We start from the raw sequence: 22,124 nt of genomic DNA, 5'->3' as shown, positions 1-22,124 counted from the left end.
AAGTCGTTAAGCTAGCTAGTAAGTTCCTCCAATGATCGACTGTAGTAGCTTCTATAATCCTATGTTAATTAATTTCTCACAAGATGACAATTTGATTATTAGCTCTTTCGGATTGATACGGATTTACAGACGGCACGATGTGCAGGTTTTTAAGGATTGAAAGTGAACTCTGATGCGGAGTTTATGGGATAGCAGGTGGTAGCCTGCTTATTCCGGTCATGATTTCTATCTCGCATGTCTTCATACACTGATGAGCTGCCTAAATTAATTTATTCATCATTTAGTTATATAGTTTACTATAAGTAGGATTTCTCAGTTGCGGACGTCAATTCCAATTAAAATCTGCGGATATTTAACGTTAGTCGTTGGATTTGGGTATCTGATACTGAAGGGCTAGGATTAGATTTAACAGAGTGTGGTATTTTTAAGTGATTCAGGCGGATTATCTTACCCACCCGTGTCAAAAATAAAACCTGTCAATAATTAGGGTTCAGCTGTTCTACAGCAGTGTATGCTATACATACATAATTGAATGGTTGATAGAGGGCTTTCATAAAATACACGTGCTGTGTGTGGAAGTGTGTATGGTGGATTACACAGCTGCATCCTATGCAGCTGCGTAGGACAGAATTTCCCCAATAATTATAGAGATTGTTGATTTCAATAAAGACCGATCTACATCTAGTTATAGTGAACAAAATCGAAGAAGGATGGACCCAAGAAAATGAGCAAGAAATCGAAGGGATTCAGAACGATATGCTCAAATCGAACAGATTTTGCGATCTACAGTAGTTTTGGACTGCCAAGAGGAGAGCACGAACTGCCCAGATGAAGGTTTAGATGATGATGAGAAGCAAACCATCACATTTGATGCAGATTCTAGATATAGCACAAACTTTGGATCCACAAGATGAACATGAATCCTATGAGGATGAGAATATTCCTACTACTATAAAGCGGACACCCTTAAAAAATCACCAAATTATGTTTTACCCAAAATATCATTTTTATTAAATACAATTACACAAAAAGATTGTGTTAAAAAAATCAAAACGGATAAGTTTTTAAAAAATAGAATGTTACAAATAAAGTATATTTTTTTCATCTTTACACAATAAACTCGTGCGATAAATTACGGGTAGAAGTGTAATAACTCATAAAACAAGATTCAGTGCAATGCGGGACGCCATTTTTTTTGTTTTTTGTTTTTTTAAGGAGAGTCGGCCAAGCGAGCCAACCGTAAGGAGTTCCACAAATTATGTCGGCTACATGTCTTGATGTCCATACGGTGCTCACCAATCAAGGGTGAGCATGGCATATTTAGCCAACCGACCCTTTTTTTCGTGGTAAATGTATACAAAATACGTTGTAATGTACACAAAATACACTATTACGCACTAATTTCCTTTTTCACGCGGATTTAAGATTTTGTGTATGTGGGATTTGTGGGGTGAGAATATTATTTATATGAACAAAAAAATCGAAAGTGAGGCAGAATATTTATACAAAAAAAAAATTGAATGTCGGGGTGAAGATATTAGAAATTTACAGAGAAATTGTTGGAGATGTGCTCTTAGGAATCTACATATAGGAGTCGTTGGAAGGTAGACCTCCAAATTTTCAAAACTTTTTGCTTATTTTAGGTTGTACAAAGAGCTGGTTTTTCATTTAATCAAGGGTAATAGGAAATGATAATTCAGTTCCAATACTTTTTTCTTGCCTTTCTTCAGCCAGGCCTCTTCATCTCTTACATTCGATAAATTAGTAAAGCTTGACCCTTAAGAAAAACATTATATGTTATAAGTTTACGACAGTAAAATTTTCCAAAAGAACTTACTGTATTTTCAAAACTTGAAAATCATGATTTTTTAAAAATTATTTTGATTAAGGCCAATAATTAGAAACAGATTTTCTGTCTCCATTTTCTCATAATTACTAGATCAGACGTTTCAGATTCGGGATAATCACTCTTGCGAAAACCACAACTTTTATCCTCTTATTTTGAGTTTTCCCTCTGCAACTCACCCTGTCTCACTCTCTTTCAAGAAGACAGAAACTAGTAATCTTGACTTGAAGAAAGCTGAAGCTCTGGACACCATGACACCATTGGCCATGTCCTTTCAAGAACGAGGCTTTCCAGGTCCTCTCTCTCTCTCTGGGATTTTCAAGTTCATTTCTTTCTTCATTCGTTGGATTTCTTAAATTTTCCCAGCAAACGGTTTTTAGGTATTGTGTTACATTTGTTAGTATAAGTCCAAGGTCTTGTTGTTAATTTACTTACTCTGAGGATCATGCTTCAATTTGTGTACAAAATACTGCTCACAAGTCACAAGAGAACGAACATGAATTTAGTAAATGATGCCGAATGAGTTTGTAATATTGAGAGGCACTCAAGCTAATGTGTCTACAAAGTGTTTAATATTGCTAAATCAAAATTCTGCTTCAAACCAACTCAGATGACAGACAGAAGCTTGATGAGTTTATACTACTCGACCCTGTGAGTCCACAAGACGTCCAACGTTCAGAAACCAAATCAGCGTTTAATATCCGAAAGAGTTTGGCTTGGGACAGTGCCTTCTTCACAAGTGCAGGTACTCGATCTTTGAAGAGACTCATCAAATTCATTTAACATAAAGCGTCTCACAGCCAAAATCCACATTAATTTTCAGGAGTGTTGGAACCTGAAGAGCTGCTTCAGACGACAAGTTCTGGAGCTACAGGCAATGCAGTTAACCTACTTGGGAATGAGGAAGAGATACTATTGCCCTCGGAGTCTTTGGAACCTGAAAGAACCAGAAAATCTGAGAGCTATAGTTATCGAAAGAGCTTAGCCTGGGATAATGCCTTCTACACAAGTCCAGGCATGAGTTAATTGTGATGTAATTGTTATACTATAAACTGTCATCCATAGTTAGAAACTATATATATTTCTGGTTTGGTACTTGTACGCAGGGGTTTTAGATCCTGAGGAATTGTCTATGGTAAACAAAGGATTCAAGAAATCCGAGTCCCATCAGCTTTCTGCGATTAAAGAAGTTGACAAGTCCACGGAGTGTAAGACTACAATAGACAGTGACAGTTCTTTGGCAAGCCTAGAGTTTGATCTTTTTGAGCACACAAGGTCATCTAGGCAGAAGCCAGCTAGTCTAAAATTGAGAAGAGGAAGATGCTTGCAAAATGTCCACTGTAAGTATACTAGTATAGCATCTTTCTTGTAACCTTGTCATTTCCATATGACGTATGTTGTCACTGCTGTGTGCTTTCTGTTAGCATAACCTTCTTTAGCTTTTACTCTTCAGCCTCGAAGAAAACTGATGCTTCATCTCAGGTGAGAGTAAGTTCTTGTGATTATACTGTCATTATCTAGTATATTTCTGGTGGCGGCTTTCATGAGTAAAAATTTATGTTTTCGTATTCAGAAGAAAGCCTCAGATTCTCAAAGGCAAAATCTAAATGATCGGCCAGAATGGATATCAAACAAGGGTTTTGTTTCCTCAAAAAGACAGGTATTCCTAAAATCAATAGGAATAACTACTGTTCTACTAATAGTAGTGCATGTCCTCTATAGGAATATTGGAAATTGGGTTGACTGACGAAGTACTGAAATTTTGAAGCTTGTTGCCGGAAGTGGAAAGTTAATACCAACAGCATCTCTTAAACAACCAAGGATATTTAGCGGCTTGAATCCCTCTGCAACAGCTGCAACCAAGGGGTCTTCTTTGGGCGTAAACTGTGTCAAGAGGGGAACTGCAAAGGCTGGAGCTGGTAAGAACAGCTGGTCTCATTTTATTTCTAAAATGATAATATGCATCTGCAACTTAAGAAATATGCTCCAATTGCAGGAAAATGTTCGAATCATTCAGAGAACCGTAGCTTGAGGGCTTCATCTGGTATCGCCACTCATTGTTCTATACCATTCCCAAAATCGTATTCATCAGATTCTCTAGCTGCCAAAGAAACCATTAGTGAATCTCCATTGAATTTAAGAAGAAAAGTTGATTACTTGCTTGATGATTTTGCTGCCAATGGCTTAACCATCAGCAAACCTTCAAGAGTCACAAAGACAAACAAAGATGAACTCGAAAGTTCCAGTCATGATTCTTGTGAAATGTTCACACCCAAGTCCACCCTTTTCGCATCATCTGCTGCTACTCTTGATGGCTGGTCCTCAGAATCGTCATCATCATCATCATCATCTATGAGTCAGAGATCTGTCAGCATGAAGAGTCCTTTTGGGAGTGATGGATCTCAGGCATCGGATAAGGTACATGGTGTTGAACATGAAAATCAGGAAACAAGTCTTCCAAATCAACGTATGAAGCCCTCAAATCTTCGAGTGCCATCACCAAAGAATGGATTTTTCGACAAGGTGAGTTCATAACACTCTGTCCTTGTGCTGAATGATAATTTTCATTAGATTGGGTTGGAATATGATGTAGAAAGTAATCAATGTACATTCCTTTCATTGACAGGAGGTGGCTTTGGTGCGAGGGCAGTTCCAATCTGTTGTGCCAAGCAAAGTGTCTCAAGATGCAGGTGAAAATCGATATGGGAAGCTTAATCCTCTGAGAGATGTTGATGGGAAAAAGAATGTGCAGAAGGCATTCAAGAGAGAGAACAAGGAATGCACCAAAGAGAATGAAGACCCCAACACGCATTGTCCTGGAGAAAACAACTGCATTGGTCAAGGCAATAGTGACAGGGAAAATGCATATGACTTCCAAAACCAAATTGAAGGTATAACTAAACAAGTTGGTATTATTGATCTTGGCTGTGATGTTGTGATGGAGATCAAAGCAGGCAAGAATACCTTCAGTGCCTAATTAGTCACCAGCAATATTCTGAGAATTGCAGTACTCTTTTGGCTTGAAACCTTTCTGTAAACCAAGTGTCAAATGTTCAGTTGTGTTCTGTTTTCTAAAATTTGGTCTTCCTTGAATGGAAGCCAAGATAATGATATTTCACACAAACAATACCTTGCTAAGCTCCATCCGTGAGCTTAAAAACTTCGTAAGATTCCATGTCACCAGCTTACTTCCCACCGCTACTAGGAACCTGGTGTTTGGTTCAACTATGACTGGGCACAATGGCAGCAATCTCCTTTTCATTTTTGATTAAGTGAAGAAAACATTTTCTAACAAGCGGCCGTGAAAACAATGGCAGCAAAGAATCTCTGCATTTCTGATAAGTAGAACAATCACATTTCTAGTGACCGAGTTTTGCTGCATAAGGGCATCTCCAAGAGACTAGCTGTTATGAAAAAATTTAGCTTTTAGACAAAATTTATGATAACTTTTATCTCCATTAGACTAACTATTTATAAGTTAGATTTAACTTTAGCTGAAAACTCTAGCTAAATATAGCTAAGAAAGAGAGATAAAATAACTCTAACTAAACTATATTATGTGTTGAAATTTAAATTAACTTCAAAATAACTATCACTGCTGGAGTACAACCCAATATGAATGTAGCTAAATGTTGGCTTTAGTCATTTTTAGCTATTGAAATGTCTAACACTGTTGGAGATGTCCTAACAAAGTTCTTTAGTATGGAACTACAACATTTGGCTTAAAAATTCACCAGTTTGATAAGAAATAAGCACTTATGAGTTTGCTATCATACTCATCTAGGATAATCAGGTCAACAGACACAATCTCATAGCTGAAATATGGTATGCAACAAACTTGAGTGCCAAGTTGCTAACAATAATTCAACTCCTGGGTAATTGCTAAAGCCGTAATGGTAATATTACTAATATAGTGTCATTTTCAGATAATATAGCAACTCAAAATGCATGACGATCTAGTTTAAACCTCTGGTAGCCTGAAGCATGACTGCTCAGACAGAAATAGGAAGAGTTATATTACTAATATAATACTATAAAACTGGTCTTAATTTTTTTTTGGATGGTAGGAGTTGGAACTACCAGTATAGAAGTCAAATCAATATCACAGTGGGTTAACATAGGAAGAGGCATACAAGTGATACCACCGTTGATACTTGATACCTCATACAAACCAATATTTCCTCCGTGACATTTTTCCTAGTTCCTACCAATATTTCCTTCCTAACATTTCTTCCCACCAATACTTCCTCCCAACATTTCCATCAATATTTCCTTCTAGCATTTCGATCCATCAATATTTCTTCTTAACATTTCAATCATCTGTTCCACTAGATGTATCGCAGATCAAAGAAAAACATACATGTGCACCTTTTCTTCTATTTGTATGATAATTGCAGATGTTCTAACCTGTACCTATCAATCACAAGTAGGCCTTCCATCTATTTTAAACTCTTATTTCGCTAATTTGGTACTCTGATCACTATCGCGTCAAATGAGTTCAATCTTATTTCAAGCATGGAATGATCTGATAATGCCATTGACAATCAAATCAGCCCCTCAAGTTATCAGGTCACAACATTAATCCTCTCACAGTAATCAGGAATTACATCACTTCCAATATGTTTCACGCACAATGGTCCTAATTTAAAGCAACTTAGAAGTAAGAACAACTACACATTGTAGTCTCTCCAGATGCCAATCTAAACAAGCAGCTCACAAAATACACCATACTTTCCAAACAAATTATCCTTAATTAACACACATTCGATCAGTCTCTGCATGCCACAAGAATTCTAACAGAAAACATAAAAAAAAAAACAAATAGAACATTTACAACGAAAATTGAGCTAAGATCCCAGATTACAGATCATAATAGTGAGAATCATCAAAGTGGAGAAATCAACAATGCGGTTGCCATTATTCCTTCAAAACCTCATCACAAGCTATCCCACTAGTACATATATTGCATATATGATCCCTGGTATATATCCCAATATTGTCAGCAACAAACATATCAAGAACTCTACCTGCATTTTCCCACAATCCAATAACATATCAATGAAACTTTTAACCAAACTAATTAAATGGGATTTTGGAATAGGGTAACTAAAAGAAGACTTACTGCACAGCCGTAACGAAGGAATACCCCGACTGGTGGAAGAATTATAGCCAAGATCACTTCTAGGAAAGTTTCTGAACCCATGATCACAGCTTCTGTCGGTTGAGGATGTTTACGCTTCAAGAAGATCCAGATATGGGAGCTGAGTTAATTAGTTCTAGTTCCACTGGATAATATATATATAGAAAAGTGAAAATCCAAAATGTTTAGCATAGGTGTCTGTAGAATCCTGGGTGCCACGTGGGTGAGAGATTGACACCAATAACACGTGTGAGATCCAAATCATGCAATTGGGGTTTCATGGATTCTCTGGATTTACCCTACCCTTATGGGTACCTACCCTTCAAACCTAACAGATTCAAGCCTTAGCACGATTATAACGTTTCTTCCTTCAGGGCCAACCACTTCAATCAAATCCACTCGAAATTTCAACTAGACTTTTACTTAGAGAGTAAAAATGTTGGTAATTTCAATCTTTCAAGCTCCACACATAGATTTTTACCAATTCGATCATCTCTAGTGTTACAAAACGTTAATAGAATTGGAAATATGAACTACCGTAACTCATTGTGATTCATATTTCTCAAATCATTGAAAGAAACATTCATGCATGCATGTTTTTGGAATGATATTCCGGCAATTCGGACATATCAAGATAGGAAATACAATCCTTTTTTTCTTCTTACAGTTTTTCTTTTAATTTCCACTTTAGAAAAAAACAAACTCTGAAATCTGAATATCAAAATTTTCTGATTCTTTTCTCATGATGCATCAGTCCTTGATCACACCTCTGTTATCCTACTTTAATTCTCTTTCGGATTCATTATCTATGTAGTTTCATTATTAAGAAACCCTAACAAAAAGAGTTTCAAATTAAACATGTCTCACTTGTCTCCCTTTCACAGATCGAAAAGGATTCAGCTTTTAACTGCTTACTAAAGGTGAGACATCTCGAGAGAACTGAATCTGCCGCGGGAATCTGTTGTTTTTCCCTTTGAGCATTTTGGTCGATGATGATGATGCGTATAAATTCCTATACTTGTTTATACTTGTTTGGTTTATGGGACGGTTGGAAGAACATCCTATCTCCTGGCGAATCCAAACAAGTATAAATTCCTGTTGCCTGGATATTGCAAAAGAGAAAGCTAGTTTCACTGTATCGATAAGGAACTTCTTGATATGTCTGCTGTAAACAAAGCAGGCCTGCAGTTCCTGTGGCTCCTGAGACTCCTGATATTGTTTTCAACCAAACAATCGATGAAGTGTGGTGTATTGCTGACATAGCTGTCCCTCATTCTCAGCTACGTCCCGTCGGGGATTGACAGAGGCCTTAGGGTAATTGTGTACATAGCTATTACTGGAGTTTTGTTTAGGGTAATGTTATGTACATAACTATTACTGGAGTTCGATTTAGCGTTGGGGGAGCAATGCCTATTTACTGCAAAGTTAAAGCTTCTGCTGCACAGGGATTATATATGTGCCCGAAGTTTCATTATTTTTGTTGGTAAGATGTTATCTTAGCTTTTAGATTGCATGATTACTAAATACACCAAGATTACAAGTATAAGGGTGCCTTCCATTGACCAAAAAAAAGAAGGGTGCCTTCCCATTTGCTTGTTTAAGCTGCGAAGTCGGCCTTGTTTTTAACATCAGAAAAGCTTATAGATTTTCATTGATTAGATTGAATATCTTTACTGCAGCAAAAAGAAACAACAAAAAGAATAAAGGAAATCTTGCCGTAAAACACAGATTTTATAGAGCATATTATTGGACACAGATTTTAAATTGAAAAAGCTTCACCACTTAGAAAAGTATTACGGAGTACAGACTATAGACTATCAATTCAATTGCTAAAAAAGAATTTATTTTGCAAGGATAGATACGCACTCAAAAAGATTGTTCCTTGCGCGCAGTTGTTGGCAGCAAACAACACTAGTTCTTGAATAGCGCTTCATTCCCAGCTTACATAGGTGATAGTTGGGTGGAGGCATATATTTTGCTGAAATAGAATCAAGGCTGGTAAACTTCTGGAAGTTGGAGACCAACACTTGCAGCCGACTTTCCAAGTACTCTTTTCATTTCATCTGATCTGTCCACGGCTATGTTGTATGAGAACAATAGGTCCTGCACACATTTACAGAAATCAGAGGCCTTTTAAGATAGATCAGAAAGTTCTAGTATCACCTCTTAGATAGAAAAATTCAAAGGAAAGGAAACTACTAGATACTAGGAAGTAGTCACACAGTTGACAAACGCTGTTACTTAGCATGGAAAAGATTACTGAGAAAACTTATGTACCATCACAAATGTAAACTGTTTTGATTTTCATTCAATTATATTTCACTATTGTTTCATGTCATTAGAGGAGTTAACTTCTCCATGTCACTTGCTGTAAACCGAGAACATATTCCTGTGTTTTGAGTATACAGAATACTGATATGAAATATATAAATTTGATTTCTTGAAAAGAAAACAGCTATTAGGGAGCAAGCAAGCAGCCAAACCAATATAAAGAAACATCAGTCTATTCTATCATAATGAATCAAAGCCTCAAAGGAATACTTTGTGGTGATGCACACTGTTGAGAAGAAAAGTGTAATCACGGGCTAGCTTAATCTTCTGCTGGATAGAAGACAGATCCGACAGTTTTCCGTTGTTCCTAAACTCTTCAGTCACATAATCTCTGAAATGCCGCTTGGCGTCTTCTTTTGCGACGTGGTTCTTCACAGCTTTGAGAAGGTGGCGGTACGCCTTAGCAACTTGCAAAGCTTCGGCACTCATTTCCAACAAAACCCCTCTAGATTATACAAACCTTTTTATAATCTCCCCACCCTGCATCATAAACCAAGTAATTTCTCATCACGAATCAGCTCACTCATAGACCAATTTTCCAAACTCCATGGTAAAAACAGACTAAACAGACTAAACTTTGAGCAAGTGCAATACGAAAATTTCAAATTCTATATAACCATTTCTCAAATCTATACAAGTGCAAACACAACAGAACAGTTACATAAACCAAGATATTCATACAGGTAGTATATGAAATTTAAGAGCTTGGTAGTAAAAGAAGGATTCTGGATGCAAATGAAACAATATTGAAACTTGATTAGAGTATACAATCCAACAGTTGCACAATGAAATCATGACCAACTATCATCAACACTCACCCTTCAACCCCCATCATTTTCACTCAGACATTTTCACAAACACGTGGCGTGCCATCCCAAAACCAATAAAACCCACAAAAGCAGAACCTCAACAATCGTAACACAGAGACCAATTCACCTCTCTAAGAAGCAGCCGGAGACGATTCGAAGCTCCGATACAACTCCGGTGGCGGCAATTTGACCCTTGTGTGTGTTTTTGGCTATTACTATTTTTTCTTCTCCAAAGAAAACAGTTAAATACCCACATTGAGTAAAACCCCGACCCGCCCGAAATCACCAGGTCCCACTAAAATTCGTTATAAAAAAGTTTAAAACTCTTTTATTTACTACGAGCTCTGCTACTACTATAATCTCTCTCTCTCTCTCTCTCTCTCTCTCTCTCTCTCTCTCAATTTGAGCTCCGCAAAACCCAGAAAAAAAACGAGAGATCATGTCGAAGGAGAGAGCCAAACGCGGCACACTTCCTCCAGCTCAAGAGGTAATCCAAATCTCAATTCGAATTCTCCATACTCGATTTAGTCAGAGTTTCCATGAAGAAGATTAAATCTTTATTTAGCTGTACTCTCGGTTTTGATTCTCCGATTATTAGAAACGTATTGATTTAGCATAACAAGTGTGTTCTTAGATTACGATTCGTGACTGCGTTGGAGGTGATGATCAGGATTAGTGTTTTGTTTTTGAATTAGAGCTATTTCTTGTTGTTGTACGAAAACTAGGAAGAAAATAATGCAGCGTGGATTTATGTTATGCAGCAAATTGAGAAATTCGAGAAAGTTGTGGAGGGAGGAAACTACTATGGAGCTCAGCAGCTCTACAAATCAATTAGTGCGAGGTGAGTGTTATGCATACTGGACTGAATTTTCGACTGCTGGGAAGTACATTTTGTTTTTCATGCTTAGAGGTTATGGTAATAAGCGTGCGCGTTGATAGTATGTGCTTGTTTCTGTTGCAGATATATCGCGGCACAGAGGTTTTCTGAGGCTTTGGATATCCTTGAGTCGGGTGCATGCATTCAGCTGAAACATGGGCAGGTTATGCTCTCGTGATTGTACTTATAGGATCAGTTAGTTATAGCTGTATGCTGGCTAAATTTTATGCCTGCTATACGGCAGTTAATTCAGCAAACATCTGGTTATTGATGTTGTATGTGTGAATGCAAATTCAGGTTACATGTGGGGCTGAGTTAGCTTCTTTGTTTGTGGAAACACTTGTGAAAGGGAGATTCCGTTATGACGATGAAACCCTCGGTCAGTTGTTACCTTATGTTAATAGAATGGTTGATGGATTATCTTAAGTTTTGTAGTGATATCCAATGCTTTTAATTTCGCTTCGTTGCTCACTTATTTCTTCTAGTAGGCATTATTTGTATGGATGTATTAATCTGATAGATTGAAAAGCTAGCTTATTCAAATGTTTTGCCAAATTATGACAAACTTATTCTGTTAGTTCGTGTCAGGAAAATTTATAAGCAGTTTCCCAAGATACCGGTGCCACAGCAGCTAGGGGATTTAGATGATGACATTCAACGACTTTCTGAAACACTTGGGACAGCAAAAACATGTGTTGAAGGATGCTCATCATTCCTTAAAGCGGCTATCAAGTGAGGCGTTTGTCACCGTTTTCTTGTTCCTGATTTGTGTAAAATGTAAACGTTAATATCAATTTGTTCTCTCTATGTGGAGTTAAGATGTTCTTCTCTTATGTCAGGTGGTCTGCGGAGTTTGGTGCCCCTAGGGCTGGGGCTCCAGAAATACATGTTATGCTAGCTAACTATATGTACTTTGAATCTCCTGAGGCGGTAGGTAGCAGCTGAGTACATAACTACAAGTTACAGCAGTGATATATCTATGCATTTACTTAGGAAGATTTTTCTTTCTTGTATGTGCGTGTGTAGTATCTCAACATTGTCAGTGCATACATCTTGAGTACCATTTTCATGCCTAGTAATTTTTTACTTGGAAATATATGTCGTTTTATTTCTTGATCAAGAATGTTGCCTCCTGTATAAACTATTCTTCAATTCCTGTGTATTAATGTCCTTAAACTTGGAAGATGGAAACAAAAGATCACATTTTATTGCTTTACGTACTCTTGGCTCCCTTTGTGATTGCACGATGAGCACCAATATTCTGCTCAACTGCTTTGCAGGACATGGTTAGAGTCGCACAACATTTTGTCAGAGGAAACAACCCTCAAGAATTTGCTTCTACTTTAGTACATTTTATGGGCAAGGTTAGTCTTTTTTCCCTATTACCTTTATATATCACAAATTTTTAGGAAAGAGATATGCTAGAAGCTGAGTACAGCATAATTAGCATCATGGGATGTAATCTTCTAAATATAAAGTGACAATCTTTTCTCTCATTATCATAAGTTCTCTGTTTATAAATCTTAAGGGATCACTTAAAATTATAATTTGAAAAATTGGAATGCTTTTGTTATTTTATTACTGAAATAAATATTATTTATGATTTTATTATATTCTGTAATGTGGAATCACATGTGGGAAAGTCGAAATCTGGAATTTCTTCTAAAGTGGGCATTTCTGTATGAATAGTCCAACAATCAACATTAGATATATGTACTGTAGCAAGCCTTAGTTATCGGTCTGTTGAACTTAATCCTGTCTGGTGCAGTCTTTCTTTTTGGTACCTTTTTTTTTTATGGATTATAAGCTGTTCATACCTTGTGACCATGCAGTGCTATCCAGGGGAAGATGATGTGGCCATTGCAAGGGGAGTTTTAATGTAAGATATCTATAACTAACGCACTTGTATGATGTATTTAGTGTTCCCATCGACATCTTTGATTTACTTGAGTGAAAAAAATTATGCTATATCCTCATTTCATGGTTATGAAAGTTTCAACTATTTTCAGCCGCGACTTTAACCTTACAAAATGAGAAGTGCCCTTCTTCAAATCTAAGTCAGTTTCAGTAGATGCCGTTTTGGGATTTAATTTCTCCCTGACCCAATTGACCTTTAGCTATTCTTTTATCACACTAAGAATGTGAAGTTCCTCTGTAAAATTTCGATGGTTTTGGCCTTTTCCATCTTGGTCTCTCAAACAGATACCCCTCAAATCCTTGTTGGAGAAAGGAATCTTTTCATACTCAACATTGAGGAGATTCTTGATGAATTAGCTGCTAATTTCTCATGTCCTATTGTATTGTTTTGATATTGATCAAATATATTGCTTTTGCCAGCTTATCCTCATTGGAATGCTAATATATCTTTCTTGTTTTTATAGGTTTGTGGCTTTAGGTAACCTGAGAGATGCCAATGTTCTCATGGATGAGATTAAAAAACAAGTAGAAGCCAAGCAGCTTGAATTTCCTAAATCCGACTTGATGCAGTTCATTATTTTTCTTTTGGAAACGTATGTTCTCTTTTCCCTTTTACCTTTAAATCAGTTGAAGCCTTTCCCCTCTTTGTAGATCATTTATTTTCCTTAGGCTTCCTATATAAATATACTATGAGTTTATGAAATAATACCAGGAACATGTATCATTGTTCTCTATGGCATGAGGATGGTAGATTGACTTGCTCTGAATATTGTTCTGGATGCAGGATGCTGAGAGATGCTTTTCCACTTTTTAATATGTTGAGATCGAATTTTAAATCAACCATAGACAGAGAGCCTACATTTCACGAGGTGTGTAATTGTGCTGTGTTAGAACATGTGGTATCTCTTCACTTTTGATATGAATTGTGTTACTCACTGGGTTGTGTTCACTCTTTTATTCTTAGATAAAGCCTATAGTTTTTCAATGCCATATATTGCCTAATGGCCTTTAGCCCCTTTGGTCTGTTCAATTAGGATATTCTAACCAATCTAACCAAAAAGTTATGGTTCAGTTGCTAGATGAAATTGCAGAGAAGTTTTATGGAGTAAGGCGCAAAAATCCGCTACAAGGAATGGGAATGTTTGGGGAGATCTTTAAGGTGCTTATGCATTCCCCGCAGTCATTTTACCTAATAACCTTTACTTGAAATCGGGTGCATGATTGTTGATCAATTGTAATTTTGTAGGACAGCTTAGGAAATTTTTAATGTTTAAGACAAAATGTAGTTTTACTCATCCAGAAGATTGTTCATAATATGATTAGCAGCATTCTCATTGGTTTGTGAATCTATTGATCACTTTGCAGATGATGGGAGGTGATTAGTTATGTTATGGAAGTTCAAGCTCTTGCAACCTTGGCAGATCCACCAAGATACTGTTATCGCATGTTTGGAGTAATTATATGTGCTCAACTCTGTAGAACAATTGTTTCATAGAATTCATGAAGTGTTTGTGATGCTGTAACATTATTGTCTTCAATAGTCATTCAGTTTTGTATGTACCGTTTCATAAGAATTTATATGAAATACCTTCTAAACTGTACCATTTCACTATTATGTCTTCCATTTCTGTCTTTATAGGTTACGAATTCCTATGAACTCCTAAATCCTAGCTTACGTAAGAGGATGAACTCATGAACTGATATTCACGCGGGTTCGAGTATCAGAAGTCTACACAGACCTTGCTCTGCTCAACTAGGTAATTCAGACTCACTTAAAGTGATTACACAATATTTTTAGTACTTGCGGGTAACTAGCAAGCAAGGTTCTAAAACTCGCTACTCGGTAGTCGGTCGGCCGGCTGGTGAGTAGCGAGTAGAGGAGTACTCGGGGAGTACTCGGACTCTAATTTCTGGATTTTTATTTATTTTTAAAACATATAATCTAATATATAATGTCCAAAATAATAAAAATAGTCCATAAAATATTACAATATTTAAGAGATAATAATGTCAAAAAAATAAAAACAACCATTAGTCCATTACAATAACATAAGTAATAAAAGCAAACCAAATTCAATTCTTGCAAACAATCCCAAGCATATGTAACTATGCCTCAAATTCTTCTTCTCCATATCTATCTTGTACTCCCTCCGAATCCGACTCAAAATCAAAACTCAAGTCATCTTTTTCCTCTTCATCATCAGATATAAAATCATCCTCATCAAGTTCCCTAATTTCTTGGATTCTAGGAACTCTCCTAGGCTCTAAGCCACTATCCACTCCCGATTCCTCTCTAACCCTTTCACTATGAAGATCCGAAACAACCCTAAAATCTTGTTTTTTTTTTCTGACCGAGTTGGACCCGAGTTGGCCGAGTTGGACCGAGTTGGACCGAGTACTCGGCCGATTTTCTTCCCGCCGAGTAGAAGCACTGAGTAGGTCAAAATCGCCTCAGTAACTAGCCGAGTACCGAGTACTCGCCGAGTACTCGGCCGAGTTGACCGAGTTTTAGAACATTGCTAGCAAGTATTTACTCTGAAACAAGTTCACAAGTTGAACAAGAACCATAAAATTACAGCTACTCGTCTATTACAAACTCTACACCATTTTGCTTCACGAAGTCATGTAATGTGTGATCAACCACCTGCAATGAGAACTGGTCGTATCAAAATGCATTCTAAATTCAGATTTGCCTTAAAGAAGTGAACGAAAAGCACAAACTCACATTGGTATTGCTGAGCTCCAGATTGTAGAAGTCCATACTCTCCGCCCTGAACAAAGGCCCTGCGTGCCATGTCCCCTTATTAAGCTTCACAAATTTGCTACCTGTGATCTTGAAAACGCGAACATCCTCGACAGAAGGAGGCACATAGTAATGACCAGAAGCACAACCAGACTTCACCACATTGACCCCCTTCTCTTCCACAATAGAAGGCTTAGCAATTCCGAGATACCAATCATGGCCGCCAATGGCCCCAAGACACTGCGTGACGCTTGCGTGGTGAGTAATGTTGGTTAACTTCAGCGGCCGATCTTCAAGGTGCATTATATAAAACCTATACAAAAAAAAAAAACAGAAAACTTCAAACTATCGTCCCTATAATCTAACATGTTATATTGTCACACTGAACTCCATTACATTCACCATGCTCCATGTCAATCAATACTCTTGATCAAGTCACCAAATTGATCAAAACCCAATTTTCACAAACTCAATCTAATGATTCTAATCCATAAACCAAAATTCAGTTACCAAATTCCTCATTTTAACTATTCTTTTTGTTCTATGTTACCTGGGAACTCCACGGCTAAGGTCCAGCTGAGCATCCTTAGGACCAAACTCATCACCATCGGGCGAGGCCTCCACAACCTGACCATACTCCCCAAACGTCTCCGGCGTCGCTTCAACCACCTTCACCTTCACACTCCTCACCTCCTCCATCTCTACCTTCCTCCACAAATACAAAATCCACTCGCTCTCAACCTAGTGCCTATATCTTTTTATAGGATAACCAAAACGACGTCGTCCCAATTAAAACGCAGCGTTTCATTAAAACCTAAACCCTTTCTTCTTCAACCTCTGAAACTCCCAGACCCTTCATTTCTGCCATGACCAACCTCCCAAAACCTCCAGACCTCCTCGAAACCATCACCGCCGTCCTAACCTCCACCAAACCCCCACACCTCCTCCACTCCCTCAAACCCTACCTCCCCCACCTCACCGAGCCCCTCCTCCTCTCTCTCCTCCGCTCCAAAACCCTAGCCTCCCACCCCGCCACCCTCCTCAGCTTCTTCCACTGGGCCCGGGCCCACCTCCCCCTCTTCCACCAAACCCCTCGCCCCCTCCTCACCCTCCTCCCCTCTCTCTTCTCCCACAACAAATTCTCCGACGCCAAAACCCTATTAATCCAATTCATCTCCTCCGACTCCCAAAACCGCCTCCACCGCCTCCTCCTCCGCCCCGACGACGCCGTCCCCCGCCACTCCAAGGCCCTCCTCGACACCTCCATCGGCGCCTACGTCCACGTCGGGAAGCCCCACCTCGCCGCCCAGCTCTTCACCAAAATGAAGAAGCTCCGGTACCGGCCCAACGTCCTCACCTGCAATACTCTCATCGGCGCTCTCGTGAAATGTAACACCTCTCATTCTGTAGCAATGTGTGTTGATATTGTTAGTGATGCGATTCGATTAGGGATTAGTGTGAATACTAGTACTTTCAATGTTCTGATATATGGTCATTGCTTGGAGAATAAGTATTGTAATGCCGTCGATTTGCTGACTAGGATGAGTGATTTCGGATGCGTAGCTGATATTGTGAGCTTTAATACGGTGTTGGATTGGTTGTGTAAGAAGGGGAGGTTGAGCGAGGCGAGGGAGTTGTTGGTGGAGATGAAGTCGAGAGGGGTGGTGCCGAATAGGAATACTTATAATATTCTGGTTTATGGGTATTGTAAGTTGGGAATGTTGAAGGAGGCGGCGCAGGTGGTGGAGTTGATGAGGGGGAGTCATTTGTTGCCGGATGTTTGGACGTGTAATATGTTGGTTAGTGGGTTGTGTGGAGCGGGGAGGGTTGAAGAGGCGATGGGGGTGAGGGATGAGATGGAGAAGTTGAAGCTGGTGCCGGATGTTGTCACGTATAATACGTTGGTTGATGGGTGTTTTGAAAGGGGTGATGAGTCCAAGGCGTTGGAGTTGCTTGAGGAGATGCGTGAAAGGGGAGTGAGAGCAAATGAAGTTACGCATAATATAATGGTGAAGTGGTGTTGTAAGGAAGGGAAGATGGATGAAGCGAGTGATACGATCAGGAAGATGAAGGAAGATGGCTTTGCTCCTTCTCGTGTCACTTACAATACTCTGATTAGTGGGTATTGCAAAGCAGGGAAAATGAAAGAAGCATTTACGATGATGGATGAGATGGGTAGGGAAGGTTTGAATATGGACACTTATACACTCAATACCATTCTTCACGCATTTTGTAATCAGAAGAAGCTAGACAAGGCATTTGCATTGTTTCGTAGTTCGGTTGAGAGGGGTTATATACTTGATGAGGTGACCTATGGAACTCTGATTATGGGATGCTTTAAGAATGAAAATCCAGGCAAGGGTTTGGAGCTTTGGGAAGAGATGAAGGAGAAACAGGTCCTTCCTAGCATTGTCACTTACAAATCTATAATTGGAGGGCTATGCCAGTTTGGGAAATCCGAACAAGCAGTTGACAAGTTGAATGAGCTTGTAACAACAGGTCTAATCCCTGATGAACCTACATACAACATGATAATTCATGGATATTGTCGTGAGGGTCTGGTTGAGAAAGCATTTCAGCTTCACAACAATATGGTGGAGAAATCATTCACACCAGATGTCTTTACATGTAATATTCTTCTTTCTGGACTGTGCAATCAGGGTATGTTAGAAAAAGCTGTTAAGCTTTTTAATACCTGGATTTCTAGAGGAAAGGACGTTGATACGGTTACATACAACATATTGATATCTGGCCTTTGCAAAGAAAGGAGGTTTGATGATGTCTTTGGTCTTTTTGCCGACATGAAAGAAAAGAAATTAGCTACTGACCAGCATACATACAGAGCCATTTTCAATGCACTAACTGATACTGATAATATTAAGGAAGCAGAGGTTTTTATATCGAAAATGGTTGAAATGGGGAACTTACATGATTGGTCCTTGGAAGTGGATAAGGGGCCAGATGGGGTGACCTTTGAATCTGCAGTAGAATCTGATCCAACCACACTAGCTTATTCAGACCAGATCAGTCATTTGTGTACGCAGGGAAAATACAAGGATGCCATCAACATTTTGCGGGAGTCGAAGCAGAAAGGTATCCTTTTAACTAAAGATGTTTATATACATGTAATGGAAGGGTTGATTAAAAGGCGAAGACGTACATCAAAGGTTGTTAGGTTGTAGTGATAACTTGGTGCTATCTTACACAATGTCCTTGATAATGAAAATAGTAAAAAGGTGGCTGGAATAAAGGGAATATAGACATTGCCTCCTGGGTTTAAAGCATGACTCCAGCTCCTGACTTCCAACTTCTTCCCTGGGGTAAATGGAGATGTGCAATTGTTAGTGACTTAATGAGGGGCAGGCGATATATAAACTTCAGGTCATATACAGATTTCAGTGGTTTTGTTGATTCAAATGCATTGGTTTGCTGCTATGCTCTGCACTGACAGCCCGATACTGTTTGTCCGGAATTCGTTGGTAGTCAAATGATTGCTGGAACAAAGAGGGCATTGTCCTGGCCTCCTAGGGTTAAAGCTTGCGTCCAATACTATAGTTGAACTTTGATCAGTGATTCTCAACTGTCAGACACCATTACATCTTACTTTGGATAAATCAGAAAGTTAGTGACTGTCCATACACGCGTATCAGCATTGAGTGCAGATTTTGCATGCTTCATTGGTTCAAATTCATGTGTTGGTGGTCAATTCTTTGAAAACAGCAGCAGCTCCTCATTTACTGAGAATCTCAGCAACGTTTTTTCTGCTGTGGTTTCGCCTTTACTGTATAGTTGCTTGTAAATTATGAAGGAAAGAGTTGTAAGCAAACAGAACTGATTGTATGGTATTACCATCTCATGGTATTATAATGACATTGTCATCTGTCCTTTCTAGCAAGGGGAAGGCAATGGAATGACCCATTTGAGATAATCTTTGTTTCTTGGACCAACGTCTTTAAGGTATTCCTGTTAAATTCTCTCATAACACTGATGATCCATATTTTAGAGAACTCTAGTTAAAGAAGTCAGAGCTGAAGTTCTTATGGAAAATAACAGCAATCATAGAGCTTCATGGTTCATATAAGAAATTGTTGCCCGCAACAGTTTATGTCGAAAAGATGGTGAGGCAAGGCATGGCACGCAAGGGGTCTTCTGTGGTATGTTAAAAGCTCTCACCCACTAAATCATATATCTAAAACGTTTGATTATTAATGGAACACATTCACACACACTCATATTTGAAACATCCATTAGGCATGCATACCTGATCACAAGGTTTATGGCTGCCGGCCGGTTGGTCTTTATATATACTCATCCATTATACATCAACCAAATACTTGGGAAGATAATGTCAATTCCACGAATTATAGCGAACCTGAGGATCATGCCATGACAACACACTTTACTCGTGCAATCATTTTGGAATGGGAAGATCAGGAAGGAGATTACTTACTAGTTACTTGGTCAAACTGTCGTTGAAGATGAGTTCCCTTGTGATTTACAACTAGTGTAGGGGCCACGCATTGCGTAGCTTGCGCAAATAGTCTAGAAGTCCAATAACACGTTAATTATAATATTGATTGAAAACCTGATAATGAGATTGTATATGATTATACATTTGTGTCTTTCAACCGAAGCCAATTAAACAGATGGCACCCAAATAAACCATCACACATGCATCCATATGATCTGACTCGAAAGCCCAACAGCCCACCCAGCCCAGTAGTAGAAACACAAATAAAAGGAACATTAAACTAATGTGAACAAGACTAAACCTTTAGGCGGAATGATATGTAAATGGGTTTTGGATATCGCCCTTGTCGTATTTCCATTTGCAATCTAACTTATTGATAAGCGTTCACTTATACACTATTTGTATCTACACTATTTCCTTAGGCCTTCTCTAACTAAAAGGGTTACATTGTGGCACACTAAATCGACATTATTCATCAATTTAATATCAACCGTCTTCAAGCCAAGTGTGCTACAATATAGCTCTTTAATAGTTTTTAATGTGTTTTGTACCTTTTAATTTATATACTATTATTTAATTACAATTTTACTCTAATAACTCACCTTGCCTACATTTTGCATTATATATCTCTTCTCTCCGAAATAGCCCTTTTGGGTTACTTCTGCCACACTAGCACAGTTTTGGGTTACTTCTGCCACACTAGCACACGTGAATCTTGCCTAAAAAATATTTTTATTGTTGTTTTGGTGAATAATTTCATAAATACATATCAACAATATTTAGTGAATATATATATTTCATTATTTGAAAAAGAAAAACTGTATTTTTCTTTGTTGAAACAATATACTATAACAAGTAATGATCTTTTTTGGATTACTTCTGACACACTTTTGTGACACACTAGCACACTATCCTATGAGTTGGAGACGGAGTATGCTACAATGTGAGAAAATTGTGGCACAATAGCTCATAGGTTCAATTCCCACAGGTTGGAGAAGGTCTTACCCATGTAAAGTGCTATAACTCGGTTATCCGTTGTTTTAGTTTATGTGAACATATCTAATTTGAAGGAGTAAGTTAATGTGCCATAAACCGTCAAATTCATCAATCTTGATGACATATATAAATATTACGGGTTTAAAGTATATGCGACTTGACTTTGACTAACAACTTAGTTACAGTGATTAGAATGATTAATTTTGAAGCAAAGCAGTGGGTGGATGAATAGAATGTATGTATGTTTGGTGCATTCATAGTGTTATATTTCATTTCTTAATAAATATATACATAAATCAAGTGACGCTCATGGCACATGTAATATGTTGAAATTTGAAGTGCCCAGTAGTATTTCAATGGTCATGGATTTGAATGTAGAACCACAACTTACCTAGAAGCTAGCTGTCTGAATTTGTATTCTTTTTTATGACTTGTGTACGTTCTATTAATTAAGAGCCAAATATCGAACCTTCCATAATGCATATTGGAAGAAAATGAATGTTTAGAAAATGATGAGTAAGTAAAAGAAAATCGGATCAAAATGCATGTTTTGAGTTTCTTGAGTTCTGTTTTAAGAAAATGATCATGATTTATGAGTGAACAAACCACGACTCATGTGTACGTTTATATATATGTATACACCTTCAAACAGACAAACTTGAGAGAAGACTTGGGTTTAACAAATCCACATTTAAGGTGAAGGCAAGGACTTGTAGCAATTCCTGCGGAGCAGGCAGAAATGTACGCGTTATAACATCATTTCAATGGAAGATATGTCTCTCTAATTTCTTCCTCATTCTTCTAAGTTATGTCACACTCGGGCTTGTAAGACTTCCACGTACTAGTCGACTGGTTTCTATCATTTTCTTTCCCACGAGCTTTACTTGTTTCTCACCCAACTTTGTTATCTTCTGCTAGGTAAGAGTCTACCTTGGAATCCAGTAGAACCAATCCAATTCTTCATGAATTGGTCTCAACTCGCAAGTCTATATCA

General features: G+C 38.1%; 6 protein-coding genes and 1 non-coding gene across 7 annotated transcripts in view; 3 read left to right on the top strand and 4 right to left on the bottom strand.

Annotated features, from left to right (window-relative positions):
- Positions 1 to 22,124, top strand: part of LOC126802603 (nuclear transcription factor Y subunit B-1-like) — a 148,274-nt gene that overhangs the window by 24,603 nt on the left and 101,547 nt on the right. The window lies entirely within an intron of this gene.
- Positions 1,214 to 1,340, bottom strand: LOC126804187 (U11 spliceosomal RNA). The gene has a single exon (XR_007673147.1). It is a non-coding gene; the product is annotated as a U11 spliceosomal RNA (small nuclear RNA).
- LOC126802607 (low temperature-induced protein lt101.2) lies at positions 6,421 to 7,114 on the bottom strand. The gene is made up of 2 exons (XM_050530254.1): positions 6,969 to 7,114; positions 6,421 to 6,873 (listed from the first exon to the last, which is right to left on the bottom strand). The coding sequence occupies exons 1-2, from the start codon at positions 7,047 to 7,049 to the stop codon at positions 6,790 to 6,792; spliced, it is 165 nt and encodes a 54-aa protein (XP_050386211.1). The 5' UTR covers positions 7,050 to 7,114; the 3' UTR covers positions 6,421 to 6,789.
- On the bottom strand, positions 8,691 to 10,334 carry LOC126802606 (uncharacterized). Its single transcript, XM_050530253.1, has 3 exons — positions 10,254 to 10,334; positions 9,528 to 9,797; positions 8,691 to 9,089 (listed from the first exon to the last, which is right to left on the bottom strand). Exons 2-3 carry the CDS (start codon positions 9,744 to 9,746, stop codon positions 8,976 to 8,978), a joined length of 333 nt encoding a protein of 110 aa, XP_050386210.1. The 5' UTR covers positions 9,747 to 9,797; positions 10,254 to 10,334; the 3' UTR covers positions 8,691 to 8,975.
- Positions 10,522 to 14,521, top strand: LOC126802590 (protein GET4). Its single transcript, XM_050530234.1, has 12 exons — positions 10,522 to 10,613; positions 10,888 to 10,967; positions 11,088 to 11,166; positions 11,301 to 11,382; positions 11,582 to 11,735; positions 11,843 to 11,933; positions 12,284 to 12,367; positions 12,836 to 12,882; positions 13,385 to 13,513; positions 13,705 to 13,789; positions 13,993 to 14,079; positions 14,286 to 14,521. Exons 1-12 carry the CDS (start codon positions 10,566 to 10,568, stop codon positions 14,301 to 14,303), a joined length of 984 nt encoding a protein of 327 aa, XP_050386191.1. The 5' UTR covers positions 10,522 to 10,565; the 3' UTR covers positions 14,304 to 14,521.
- LOC126802602 (uncharacterized) lies at positions 14,961 to 16,362 on the bottom strand. Its single transcript, XM_050530246.1, has 3 exons — positions 16,214 to 16,362; positions 15,646 to 15,976; positions 14,961 to 15,564 (listed from the first exon to the last, which is right to left on the bottom strand). The coding sequence occupies exons 1-3, from the start codon at positions 16,360 to 16,362 to the stop codon at positions 15,499 to 15,501; spliced, it is 546 nt and encodes a 181-aa protein (XP_050386203.1). The 3' UTR covers positions 14,961 to 15,498.
- LOC126802577 (pentatricopeptide repeat-containing protein At2g16880) lies at positions 16,530 to 19,569 on the top strand. Its single transcript, XM_050530220.1, has one exon. The coding sequence runs from the start codon at positions 16,530 to 16,532 to the stop codon at positions 18,843 to 18,845; it is 2,316 nt and encodes a 771-aa protein (XP_050386177.1). The 3' UTR covers positions 18,846 to 19,569.

The sequence above is a fragment of the Argentina anserina genome, chromosome 7, assembly GCF_933775445.1.
Source record: "Argentina anserina chromosome 7, drPotAnse1.1, whole genome shotgun sequence".
Taxonomy (NCBI): domain Eukaryota; kingdom Viridiplantae; phylum Streptophyta; class Magnoliopsida; order Rosales; family Rosaceae; genus Argentina; species Argentina anserina.
Note: the sequence above shows the minus strand (reverse complement) of the source record. Positions and strands in the feature narration are given on the sequence as shown.

Bases quoted from the DNA above. Each gene is read 5' to 3' on its own strand.
- LOC126802607 (XM_050530254.1), bottom strand. From the start codon at position 7,049: ATGGGTTCAGAAACTTTCCTAGAAGTGATCTTGGCTATAATTCTTCCA. The intron at 6,874-6,968 runs GTAAGTCTTCTT...GGGAAAATGCAG, and splicing joins TCCTTCGTTACGGCTGTGCA to GTAGAGTTCTTGATATGTTT.
- LOC126802577 (XM_050530220.1), top strand. From the start codon at position 16,530: ATGACCAACCTCCCAAAACCTCCAGACCTCCTCGAAACCATCACCGCC.
- LOC126802602 (XM_050530246.1), bottom strand. From the start codon at position 16,362: ATGGAGGAGGTGAGGAGTGTGAAGGTGAAGGTGGTTGAAGCGACGCCG. The intron at 15,977-16,213 runs GTAACATAGAAC...TTTTTTGTATAG, and splicing joins CTTAGCCGTGGAGTTCCCAG to GTTTTATATAATGCACCTTG. The intron at 15,565-15,645 runs GTGAGTTTGTGC...TTCTCATTGCAG, and splicing joins TGGAGCTCAGCAATACCAAT to GTGGTTGATCACACATTACA.
- LOC126802590 (XM_050530234.1), top strand. From the start codon at position 10,566: ATGTCGAAGGAGAGAGCCAAACGCGGCACACTTCCTCCAGCTCAAGAG. The intron at 11,383-11,581 runs GTCAGTTGTTAC...TTATTCTGTTAG, and splicing joins TTATGACGATGAAACCCTCG to TTCGTGTCAGGAAAATTTAT. The intron at 12,368-12,835 runs GTTAGTCTTTTT...GTGACCATGCAG, and splicing joins TAGTACATTTTATGGGCAAG to TGCTATCCAGGGGAAGATGA.
- LOC126802606 (XM_050530253.1), bottom strand. From the start codon at position 9,746: ATGAGTGCCGAAGCTTTGCAAGTTGCTAAGGCGTACCGCCACCTTCTC. The intron at 9,090-9,527 runs GTATTCCTTTGA...AAATGTGTGCAG, and splicing joins ACAGTGTGCATCACCACAAA to GACCTATTGTTCTCATACAA.